The 13,545-nt window shown below is 28.0% G+C and overlaps 1 protein-coding gene across 3 annotated transcripts in view; it reads left to right on the top strand.

Moving 5' to 3' along the window:
- Positions 1 to 12,539, top strand: part of LOC145964287 (ATP-binding cassette sub-family G member 4) — a 28,978-nt gene extending 16,439 nt beyond the window's left edge. For all 3 annotated transcript variants that reach the window (XM_083086872.1, XM_083086871.1, XM_083086870.1), the window contains exons 3-12: positions 2,465 to 2,582; positions 6,147 to 6,336; positions 6,738 to 6,883; positions 8,468 to 8,706; positions 8,911 to 9,207; positions 9,544 to 9,707; positions 9,881 to 10,049; positions 10,146 to 10,246; positions 10,323 to 10,664; positions 10,737 to 12,539. In XM_083086872.1, coding sequence (XP_082942998.1) covers positions 2,465 to 2,582; positions 6,147 to 6,336; positions 6,738 to 6,883; positions 8,468 to 8,706; positions 8,911 to 9,207; positions 9,544 to 9,707; positions 9,881 to 10,049; positions 10,146 to 10,246; positions 10,323 to 10,664; positions 10,737 to 10,895 — 1,925 coding nt within the window. In that variant the 3' untranslated portion in view covers positions 10,896 to 12,539. The remainder of the gene's footprint in view (positions 1 to 2,464; positions 2,583 to 6,146; positions 6,337 to 6,737; positions 6,884 to 8,467; positions 8,707 to 8,910; positions 9,208 to 9,543; positions 9,708 to 9,880; positions 10,050 to 10,145; positions 10,247 to 10,322; positions 10,665 to 10,736) is intronic.
- The last annotated feature ends 1,006 nt before the right edge of the window (positions 12,540 to 13,545 follow it).

Genomic DNA, 13,545 nt, shown 5'->3' with positions numbered 1-13,545 from the left:
GTTGAAACAAAAAAGTGTTTTAATATGTCATTAAGTTTTATGCATGTTCATGTTCGGTTCACAAATATGCGTACATAGCAAGCAATCGAATAATTATAGGTGAGAGTACTCTTGGATGAAAATAGAGTTGTTTATCTTCGTTGTCTATCTATGTTAGATTTTACTACTTTACATGCATACGTTTTTATAACAAAACATGATATTAACACGAAATATATATAAATGAAATGCATTTCTTTAAGCAATTATTGCTTTCGTAAATATGAATATTTGTAGATAGATGAAGATAAATGGCATCCCGTTATCTTGTAAATATAAACAAATAGTAAATAAAAAAGATCTTGCAATATTCGGAGCTTTTGAAGATTAAAATGTTCTTTTAATGATCTTCATTTATTATAATTGAAAATTTATAACGTTAATTTTTGGAGCGCAATATATTATAATAATTTAAAAAATTCAATTTTTATTTCAAAATCAAATTCAGTCTTTTATTTATTATATGACAATAAAGCTAGTATTCTTAATATTAACTTTTTGCATTGAGTTTATTATTTGAATTTATGATAAATGTAATGAGGTTTTAAAGTTAAAGAGTAATTTATTCTCTACTCTAGTATATACTATAGAATTCATTGTTTCACTGATTATATAGTTTGTGACGTAGGAAATGATATTCAAAAGTTTTTTGAGGAAATGATATTCAAAAGTTTAACAATATATCGATATGTTCATTGTTTCTTCTTAAGGCAAATAGTAATTTAATTTTTTTTTATACAGATCAAATGTTTCTGGTTAATAGATTGAGATTGTTACCAGTAAGCATGTAAAAGGAGTATTCAGCCACCTATCTATCTATAATTTTGAAACAAGGACATCAGTGAAATCAAGATATTTTATAAGATCTGAAAGATCACGTTTTTTATGCACTCATGCGACCTAGAATAGTCCAATTTTTGTATATTTATCGTGGCTAACATGTATTGCATCAGTTGAATATTGATAAAATTTTGTTTTATTTTACAAATTATTTTGCGTTTTATAATATTCATACAAATAGAATTATTATTATTGTTTACTGTTTTTTGAAAAACAGTTTATTTTGATTTTAGTTTTCAAAAAATAAAATTTAACTTTTGACGATAAATAAAATAACAGATATTAACAATAAATATATCAATTTCGAGGGGAAATTTTATGGACCAAAATTTAATTATGTTATTTCGAACATGTTAAAACATTTTTATATAATTCTGATGGGATATACATATATACAAATATTTTATATATTTTATATTTGATGATGTCCAAGATATTTTTCTTCAATGTGCTTCTTTAAATTAATAATATTTGAATTAAGATATTTTCCGCGTATATATTTTAATTTAAATTTTTAAATATTTATTAAGATATATCCAACATATATTTATACTTTGTATAAACTAAATATTAAATATTATTTATTTAATCAAGAAGCTTTCATATTTTCTAATTAAGTAATATGCATAATAAATTACGTTTCTAATATTTAAATAATTTACAATCATATTAGAAAATCGAATTATAAGATAGAAATTGCGTCAAAGCAATTTTTTAAATTAATTTAAAGAAATAAAAAAATATATAGAAATTACATATATATACTATGCTAATTATTATCAAAAGCAATCTGAATTTTTTTATTATTGCATAGCTTATTTAATAGGAAGAATTAATTAATAATCGAGTTTGAAACGACTTGACTTTTTTCTTGCAACAACGAACTCATCAATTAAAGTCACTCTTCCGGCCTTGTGGTTATATATGAGTCACACAAGCAATGCTATATACGCAAATATAATATAGCGTGCGAGCTCATTCTGGACTTTGTCCTCCTCTCTTTGTCTGATATCTCAAGCGTTATATACTAATGATCTATGTCACACAAAAAACAGAGTTTATGTCATCTCGGTATGATGCTCAACAAATGTGATGAATAATGATTGTCTAAAAAAGCATTTAATCCCATTTAGCATTTAATATTTTAGTAAGTGTTAAATGATATAATATAATATAAGAAAAGTAAATGTGTTAAATAATCAAGAGTATCATCAACATGCTTAATTATTTATAAATATGGGCGTGTCGTAAGTTTGTTTTACAAAATATATGTAAATATTTTAATCCAAAAAATATTTGCATTTATCAGTCGATAATAATTTATTAGTCAAACATATTCTGTTTTTATTATGTTTTTTATGCAGTTGCATTATTCCTTGATAAATGCTTGTTAAAAAATTATATATATTCTCATTATATGCTTTATTCTAATTATTCTAATTATATGAATATTATGCTTTTTTAAATACTATTTATTCCATCAAAAATACTATTTGGAAGATAAGATTCAATTTAGTTTTAATTATATTAGATTAGTGTAGCAATTCTTTTCCACATAAATTTAACAATTTTATTTGATTTTTAGATGTGAAGACGATTCTCAAATCCGTCAGCGGCAGACTGCGATCCAACGAGCTGACGGCTATTATGGGTCCTTCTGGTGCGGGAAAGTCAACGCTCCTAAATATTCTCACCGGATACAAGTGAGTCAACAAGTTTTATTAAACTTTTACGATACAATTATCATTAATAAATATATTAACGCATCTGTACTAGCGCTAATGTATAATTTTATTATTAACGATGAAGAATAATGCAGTGGCATGAGAAATACAGTTTAAATAAAATTAATATAATGGCAGTTAAAATAAAATATAAACTCATGCGAGTTAATTAATGTTGTGCATTATTTATATTATTAGCTTGCAATATACGTTTTGCAACCAACGTACATATTCCTACATTGATAGAAACATAAGTAAACTGGTAATAATTAACAGATAAAAGTCCACTTATTTATTTTATACCGATGAATAAGCTACTATTGATTTCATAACTCATGCAAGTATTTTTATGTGCTTATAACATTGTTCTTATTATTTTTTCACATTATTATAAATTGTACTTAAAAAAAAAGTTATGCACTAGAATTATTCGCTCAGAAATAGTGAGTTTTAAATCACTTTTACACAAATTATCTCCCGGATATATTTTCATAAATCTACAATTTAATTGTTTATTCAAATCGCATTTAATTGTAATCATATTATTTATCGAATATCGATTCTTATTTGATGCAGCATATTACAATATAATGCTGTAAAAAATTTATTTATTTTAAAAATTTTCAATTCTGTCAAAGGCTTATTCTCGAAAGATTAAATATTTAAGAATTCAATTTCTTTGCGTAATTTATCAGAATATTCAATCTCTCTGATTATAGCATTTACGAAGAATTTCGTTGGAACTTGCGCTTTCTTAAGATTTCGTCGTCAGATTATTAACCGAAACGCGAAGTAGATATTTTCTGCGTGAAATTCTCGTATCCGTCGTTCATACATCAACAAATAAATGTGACACACATGAAGAAAAACGGCAATAATGTTCGTGCATATGCCTTTTTTTTTCTCTTTCTCTCTCTATGAAAATTGGCACTTTGACTTCAAAGTTTGCGACATGTTACTAGAATATCTTAGGTATTTATGCGAATCTGTATGTATGCATTACTATAAACCGGTCGTGCTGCGGGAAGATTTCGTCGTACGTACATGTATAATCTCGGCATGACCTCGCTCCATACTTTCAATTTTTATCCAAATGATTTCGCTTTCTTCGCCATACTGCGTGAACTCACTTTCTTCGACGGAATACGAGTCTCACTTTCTTTCGTGTTTTCATGTTATTATGAAACTGCTCCGAAATAAAATTATTTTGCCGATAATTACAAAGTTAAGGAGATAATAAAAAAATTATGTTTTTATGCGATACAATATAATGTCGGAATATGCGTGTGCGTATGTCACATATTATTCTTTATCATGTAATTTAATTATATGACATTAAAATTGACTTGAGAGAGATTGTATTGTCATTTATTGTGAATGAGCTGACAAAGTACTGCGTGTATACTTTCTATTTTAATGTATTGTCTTTGGTCAGTCGCTCTACTACGAAACGTCTTGTTTGAAATACTCTACTGGGATTTCTTCGAAAATCCTAAAAGAGTTATGTATGGATCGCGCTGCGGAGATACATTTAATTCTCCAACAAAAATTTACTATATATATATATCTTTATTCACTTCAGCCTTACAATAGCCAAGAAGGGGACTTGGTTTACAATTATCTTATCCATTCCTTATCTCTCCATCTCTCCACTCATCTATCATACTAACCTCTCTAATCATCGCACATCCCTCATTAAATATCACCAAACCTAACATAAGGTAATATCACATATCCTTCGTATCCTATTGCGCCGCTATAATAAAATAACCTACTTGCCCCTGACCAATGTTCAATCTCTTTATGCATCTAACATTCTCTGTCTTATCTCTATTTCAATTCATTCTTTTTCCTCTCATTTCGCTTGTATCTATATATAATTACAAAGTTACTCCTCACCCGCCTTCTTAATTCCTTCTCTCCGCACTCTGCTACTCTACTCTTTCTCTACTCTCTTCCTCCTTTCTTTTTCCATCCTTATCTTTTCCCTCCAAAATTCTCTTAAGGCTTTTTCTTTTCTTTCATCCAACTCATCGTAACAAAAATTTACTAATTTTTAAAATTTGTTTTCAAACTTTTTAATTAAAATAAAAAATTGTATCTTCTTTTTATTATAATCGTATAGCCGTAATAATTCTTAGCATATACATTTACTTGATAAAGCAACGAACTATTAATTTGCTCGACAGATAGTTATTTTTTGAAATTACTCAGTTCGGTAAATGTTGCTTAATCAGAGGTTTCCTACTTTGTATTCTCTACATCATTAAAATTACCTTCTTATTTACGTATAAATCGAAGAGGCCAGTTGCGGTGTCAAGGCGTTTTAACCACCGCTCCATTTTGTGCAATTGTAAAGTCAATTGTCAACAAGAAATCAACGATTTCTTTTTACTCTATACTTTTATGTTTAAATTATACGTATAAGGGCGTGTATAAACATTGCAATTAATATTTTGCCGCATTTAAATCATACAATTTGAACCGGTTTTGAACATAGTTGTATTTTATATAAACCGATACACACACAAATACTTGATCATTAATTATCCAGTATAATGATGTTCTTTGATTGCTTTTCATTGACGTAGTCAACTATGCAAAAAACGACAACTTCTGTAATCAAAACACATCATCTTGCAAATTTTTCTTTACAACAGTTAAGTTTTTATGTTGCAGTTCGTTAAAATGAATATTTCTGCATATTATTTAATTATCTAAAAAAATGATAAATAGTACAATATGGACAATTTTAATATTTCTCTAAATTCATCAATTATGGCCCAAGGTTGATCAGCTATTTGATTTCTATGCGATATTTGCCTATAGGTTTGAATACCAAGAAACGCTCGCGCATAACCCATGATGTATTTACCGTGTAAAAGTTGTTTCGCTACTTACTTGCTTCTTTTCCATCGCGTTTTACAAACCGGTTTCGTAGTTAGTTGCAATGTTTGTGCACTATCGAGTCTCACGCATTTACGATCAAAGATGCTTGCGACACGTTTAGCGATCTGACATTGACTCTTTTTCTATGCAGGAAGACGAAAAATTCATGAATTATTAATGACTATCTTGAATCAAGACATGACTATAATCGAAAATACGTTGATGGATTGCTTATCATTGACCTAAAATTCTTTAACAAATTTTTTATAATTATAACAAAAAAGACATGTCTTTTTCTATATATTCTGATTGGATAATAATCTTTTTATAGATCATTCTGTTTTGAATAAAATATTGAATTAAATAAAATATTAGGATTAGCTTCCGCGTAAATTTTTTCTTTAATTTTGAATCTCAAATTATAAAAATTTACGCGGCAAATCCGGAAATTATTTCTAATATTCATGTATATCGCGAAAGGCTCAAATATTAAATTACATAAAAATTGTAATAAATATGTATAATTTTTACCTCTCACAAATTATTTTTATGATGTAATGTGCGAAAATACAAGCAAACATATTACTACAAGCGAATGTATCGAGATAATGTTATATGTTGCGAGTTGTTTATTAAGAAAAATTTTTATCGCAGAACGACAGGTGCAGAGGGTAGCATTACAATAAATGGTCACGAAAGAAATCTCAGTGCCTTCAGGAAACTCTCCTGCTACATCATGCAGGATAATCAATTGTACGGGAATCTAACGGTAGCGGAAGCTATGAAAGTTGCAGCGAGTCTTAAGCTTAGCTCACACATCGACAAAGCAGAGAAAGAAGAAGTGGTAAGTTGACCCTATTCATCGAATTAGCTGTCTTAAATAGACAATCTGATACTTTTAAACATATAACAAGATGCAATTAATCTATTATAAATTAAATATACCGAGCGATAGTTATAATTGGATTCATTGTTATTCTGTCAATTTATGTCTCTCTTTCTGCCCCTTTTTGTGTTATTACATATTAGTTTATCAAAAAATCTTTTTTAATTACAATTAATTATTAATTTTCTTAACATTATATTTAATTATATAAAACAAAAATTTAACATATAGAATGTAAATTTACGACTTTCTAAATCAGTTTATACAATCTTTTTTTTTTACATACTTCGTTTCTCAATCTCGATTAAAGTTTTATTTGCATATAATTTTGTCGATTTATTAAAACTCTTTTCCTATAGATCCAAGAAATCCTTGAAACTCTCGGTTTATCTGAGCACCGTCGTACCATGACCTCGAATCTGAGTGGTGGTCAGAAGAAAAGGCTTTCTATCGCTCTGGAACTGGTCAATAACCCACCTATAATGTTTTTCGATGAACCAACTAGGTGAATATGAAATAATTATGATTACATTATACATAAATAATTCGGTAGTTAATTCCATATAAAAAATCATCTAACATTTTAACGTAGATATATATATATATATATCAAAAATAAGTAAATAACGTCATTTTATTATAATAATTTTAATTTTATGAGTAAGCTAACTTGCTGTTAATAAAAATAAAGAAAAAGATATATATATATATATATTATATATATATATATATATATATATATATATATATATATAACCTACAAATATATTTAATGATATCTAAATATATGATAAAAATATATTCGATAATTAAATTTAAAAAATTTTTAGTTAATTAGATAAGTCGAAGGAAATTCAACAATAATCTCTTTTACTTTCTCTAAAAAATCATGGGAGAGAAAGACTACTCCGTCTTTAAATAAGTTCTTTGATCTTCGGATCTTGACACGGCCAATGTCAATGGAATATATTTGTCTTTTTTGTATGTACCAAGATTGAGGAAACATGTGAATTTTTTCAAGTTACGATAAATATCATGTATCGTGCATTGAGTTTCTCTTTCTTGCAACTTTCAAATATCTAGCTTGTTCCAGATTTAAAGTTGTGCAAAATCAACTATACAGAACTTACTATAACAGTAAATAATAAACTTTTGGTCTTAAAAATACAACATCTATTAGAAAATTTAATAAATCTAGACTAATTTATCTTTTCATTTTTATCACTGAAACATAATGTGTATATTTTAAATCTCTTAGTTAAATATATATATATATATATATATATATATATATAGTATTTGTGTGTGTATTGTGTATTGTGTGTGTGTATTGTGTGTGTATGTATGTATGTGTATATATATATATACGAATACTAAATGAATATCTCAGTTAAGATACAAAAGAGTATGTAGTAACCGGAGAAAGTAAATGCTTGGTTTTTTTGAAATGTTTTTTTTTCGTCGGCAACTTTCACTGAAACGGTACGACAAAATTTTTGTATCCAAACATTATAACGCTGTAACTTTTTTTTCTACATTATTAAACACACTGATTTTCATAGATGATGATTTCATCTATTTGCAATGCAAAAATTTTACATTCATCTATCATTTAAAGTTTAAAAACAATTTTCTGATCTATAATAAGGACTACCAAATATTTTTTTTAAATTAGAAGGTAAGATACGACATTATAAGTGACATGTCTGGTCTTTTCAAGGTCTATACTGGACTAAGGACTTGGCTCCATAAAAAAAACACCCAAATACAATCGCTAGCCATTTATTTCTGTTAATCATTGCGGATGTTGAAGAATCAAGGAAAATACGTATCTCTATAAATACGTATTACTTAATGTATATTTTATGCAGTTAACAGATATTTCCTGCTTGATATTTTTAATCAAGGTCTTCGATACAAAAAAATTGCAAAAGTACGCCAGATTGTAAAGCCCTTTTATTCTACAACTTTCTTTATGCTACTATTACATAAATGTGCATAGGCGAGAGAGAATAAAGAAAGAGAGATGCGAAAAGATTTAAGCATGGTGATTTAGAGATACTGATTAGTTTTATCCGGTTGTTTACAGCGGCTTGGACTCCTCATCTTGTTTCCAGTGCATTTCGTTGTTGAAGACGTTGGCACGAGGCGGTAGAACGATAATCTGTACTATTCATCAGCCCAGCGCAAGACTTTTCGAGATGTTCGATGCTCTCTACACATTAGCCGAAGGTCAATGCGTCTATCAAGGCTCCACATCACAACTAGTGCCTTTTCTCAGAACAATTGGCCTCAATTGTCCGAGCTATCATAATCCAGCGTCGTTTAGTAAGTTTTATTAAATAAAAAGTTGATTCTTCCACTATTTTATGATAACTATCACATCTTGCAAAGTAAAATAAATTAAAGAAAATAACATTAATCACATATAAATAATTAAACTTGAAATTTTTTATTTATTGTAAATTCGTTATTTTTTGTGATTTCTGTATTACAATTATAGCATAATTTGTGCTATGATCTATCTTGCAGTTATTGAGGTATCATGCGGTGAATACGGCGATAATATCAAGAACTTAGTAAATGCGATAAACAATGGCAAATACGATATACGCGAGGGATATCCGTTTCCCGAGACGAAGGAAGAAATGAACAATTGCGCTGCCTCAACAGGAATTCTGAAGAATGGCGATAACATAGAAAAAATTAAAATCAAAGACAAGAATGACGTTAACAATTTAGAGGAGAAGTTTGCGGAGCAGAAACTAAACGAGATTAGTAATGAGAAACTTATATCGGGCTATGCGATGAATGACATTGCTAAGCAAGGTATAGAACGCTTTTTTACGTCCCTATAACAAACCGCATGATGTGGCGATGATTTGTAACTCGATTATGTGAAGATGATTTTTCATTGATATAATTTATTTCAATTAGATATAGCACAGTTATAAAGAATCTGTATATCATGTTTTTCTTTATTTGAGTTTCAACTAATTAAAATTCTATCTATTATATTTTTATTAATCTATTATATTTTTAAATTTATCATGGCAGGATATTACAATTATCGTGTAAATTGATGTGTCGTAATAAGAAGTAATATAAAGTAATATATGTAAAATGTAATATAATATAGTAACACATGAAATATTAATATTTTAGCGATGGAAGTGGCAATCCCTGTGGACACAGATAAGAAAGACAATGCCAGTATGGCTTTGCTCGACGAATCCATTGCAATAACTCCAGAAAGATATCCTACGTCCGAATTGTTACAATTCTACATTATTCTAAAGCGTGCTTTACTCTTCAGTCGTAGAGATTGGGTAAATAATTGAAAAGATTCAGACTCTTTGCTTATTACTATTCGCAATCATAAATCCTACAATATTTGCGATTCTAAAATATAATATTGCGCGATTAAATATATTTTTTCTAAATAATATATTTTTCAATTTTTAAAAATAACTTCTAACTTCTAATTCTTTTACATTTATAGACTCTTATGTATCTCCGACTTTTCGCTCACCTTTTGGTAGCGTTATTAATCACCGCGCTATATTACGATATTGGAAACGATGGCGCTAAAGTACTTAGCAATCTCGGATTTCTGTTTTTCAATATGCTATTTCTTATGTATACTTCCATGACAATCACCATTCTGTCCTGTAAGTTTTCAAATTTATGCTTATCTGTTTCGCGACAAAAAGAAACAATATTCACATAATTTCTAAAAAATTTAACCTATCGATTTTTATTTTTAGTCCCACTGGAACTGCCTGTACTTTTAAAAGAGAATTTCAATAGATGGTACTCTCTCAAATCATATTATCTTGCAATTACTCTTTCTGATATACCATTTCAGGTAAAATCACTAAGCTTTATTAAGTAACAACATCCGTCTATAGCGAATAAATGATTATTGTCATATTTTTTTTCAGGTTATATTTTCTGTAATGTATGTCACTATCGTTTATTTCTCGACGAGTCAACCGGCAGATATGACGCGATTCTTTATGTTCTTGAGTACTTGTCTGCTAATTTCTTTTGTCGCGCAATCGGTGGGTCTTGTGGTCGGCGCTGCGATGAACGTGCAGAACGGAGTGTTTCTGGCGCCAGTAATGTCGGTGCCATTCCTTCTTTTCTCGGGCTTCTTTGTCAGTTTCGACGCAATTCCGGTCTATCTACGATGGATCACATATCTCAGCTACATTAGATATGGTTTCGAGGGAACTGCTTTGACAGTTTATGGCTACGGTCGAGAGAAACTAAAATGTTTCCAGGTAGGATTATACAGCATGGAATGTTGGTATCAATCACAGATTGCAGAAGGCAATAATATTTGTTTTTTCTAGGTATATTGTCACTTTAAAAATCCGGAGATGACACTTGAGGAACTGGACATGCTCGATGCCGACTTTACTCTAGATATCCTCGCTCTCCTTCTCATATTCGTTGTGCTTCGAATCGCCGCGTATTTCTTCCTTCGTTGGAAGATTAAGAATGCTCGGTAAATTGTTGATACACGCAAACTACTGTAAGATATTCTAAAATGGAAATTTGAATTTCGATGCCTTACAATACGATAAAAAATGAGAAGATTTATGCAAAGATTTTTGTGGCATTTCTCAGCGGCAATAACTATTTTTTATCGAGAAAAAATGTATATTAATATGTTTCAAAAGTATCGTAAAGTGATTTATTTTCTTTCATGTTTTATGTTATTTTGCTGAATTTAATTGTAGGAATATATTAATATAACTTATTTATATTTCTAGTTAAGTTTATAATGCGACGGCGACTAATATATATATATATATATATATGTATATATATATGTATGTATGTATATGTATATGTATGCATGTATGTATATATGTGTATATATGTGTATATATGTATATACGTATGTATGTATGCATATGTAAAAATCTTCCTTTTTTTATATCAGCAACATTCTCGTTAGAATGCAATCGAAAATGTGCGTCGATCTTAGATTTATTGTCGACTAAATCCAAACGTTTGTCGCACCATGCAATTAGATAGAAAGGTGAGGCGAAAAGAATAAGTTGGCATGCGATTTTTAAGAATTTTTTAAGAAAAGTGATGGGGGTTTGTCAGTTGCCCTCAATCGTGTCTATCTTCCATAAATGAATACGAGGCCTTAATCGATGATATATTTCACGAGCGACTATTCTATTCTATCCACCAATGGCTGTGAGCTTAATGATGCAAAAAATGATGTTAGAGAAAATCAAATGCAAATGCTCATGTTCTTAAAATTAGCTGGGACGAAATAATATGTCCGAGATGATTTACAAGCGTATGAGTTTATCTTGCCAGATATTAATTTTGTACGTTAAAGACCAAATGTTATTAACACTTTAGAGAAGAGAGCAGCCCTGATAGATTATGTCAAAACGAGCGTTTATGTACTCCTATAAAAGTCCATGGTTTTCATAAATATAATGAGCAAATTTTTCCTGCATTATTCTGTATCGGTTGATACTCACAAATTGAGATGTGCAAATCAAATTTTTTTAACAGAATTAAGAAAAACAAAAGGGTCATTTTGATAACAATTTATTTGCTATTATACTGTTGAGAACGAATTTATTAAATTAATTATTATATATATTTATTGAATTATTATTATCTTCCAGACACAGAATGTGTTGCTAGACTATTCTCTTAAATAAGCATAAACTCTCGAATTTTTTATAATGTTAAAGATTATGAGAAAAACAGAAAATTTTTAAAAACATAAGAGAGAGAAAAACCGCACTTTATTCAAATGACAATTTTATATATGTATAAAATTGTCATTTGTTCTCAAAATTTATCAAAGTTAAAAGTTTTTGAAATTACATCATGTCCCTTATCTAAATGTCTTTTAAATAAAAATCGGTGATTAAATTAAATATCGATTAACATGGTTACAGCGCTCAAACAAATGAAGTAATTATTACAATATAGTATATATTTATGTAGATAAAATAAACAGTGATCAATTGAAAATATATAATCGATTGTTAATAAATACACTTTTATAATATATAAGGTACATCGAGATGCGTGTACCTGTACTGGTTTGGCATAATCATTGCTATAGTTTCTGCATATATATAAAACATAAATATGAGATATGCTTTTCATAATACTGTTTCAATTACTTTTTGTCCTTCATTCTTATCGTGTTAGATACATATTTGTCATACCGTTATTCCACTTATATTAAAAGAATATTAATATTTCATTGTATATCATATACACAACATAGTCATATGTATTATGTAAAAATAATTCTAAAACTTTTTAATTTTTAATTAAATATTTTCGATTCGCTGGGAATTTTTATTTAAGTTTCCTTATTGGAAATATTACCACATTATTTAGCAAAAGCTTTAGCAATTTAGCTTGTTATATCTCTCAGTATATTTTTTGCGTATTTTATATAAATATAAAATTCCCGTATATTTATTCCCGTATAATTATATACGCTTCTTACATTATTTATATCATTGGCATTATATATGATATTTTATTATGGCGGATAAAAGATTAATTTAACATTTAATTACAGCTTAATATTGCAGAAAGCATTATTCCACTAATTCTTTTACAAGGAAAATTATAGATACTCTTTTTCTTTTCGATAAGAAATTATCTTAATGATTTACTATAAGTTATTATTCAAAAGAATGTTTACAAATTTCTTTTGTAGATATTAATCTTATACTTACTAACATTATGAAAACTCTATGATTAATCATTATCTTTGTTAATATCGTACATATTAAAATTAAAATTTTTTAATTATTATGATTAATTACGTATAGACATATATATGTTTATAATTATTATGTGACACACACACACACACACACACACACATATAAATACTACAAAAATTATTTTTAATGTCCATTATTATTTGAAACATTAATTTTTTAATTACGTTTTCAATACATTTCTTTTGGCTCAAAGTTTCTTATATAATTGATAATTATATCATTTATTGCCTGATTTTAACAATCAATACAAAATGACAGTAAACAACATGTATACATATATACATATATTTCTAAAAAAATTATCTCTTTTTTTAAATAACTTTAAAGTATAATTATGTAATATTTACTGTGTAATATGATACATTTTTTG

This window comes from Camponotus vicinus, unplaced genomic scaffold (assembly GCF_025532165.1).
Source record: "Camponotus vicinus isolate PSW18456_S1 unplaced genomic scaffold, iyCamVici1.0 SCAF_13, whole genome shotgun sequence".
Lineage (NCBI taxonomy): Eukaryota > Metazoa > Arthropoda > Insecta > Hymenoptera > Formicidae > Camponotus > Camponotus vicinus.
This window is presented reverse-complemented; position numbering and strand designations above follow the sequence as displayed.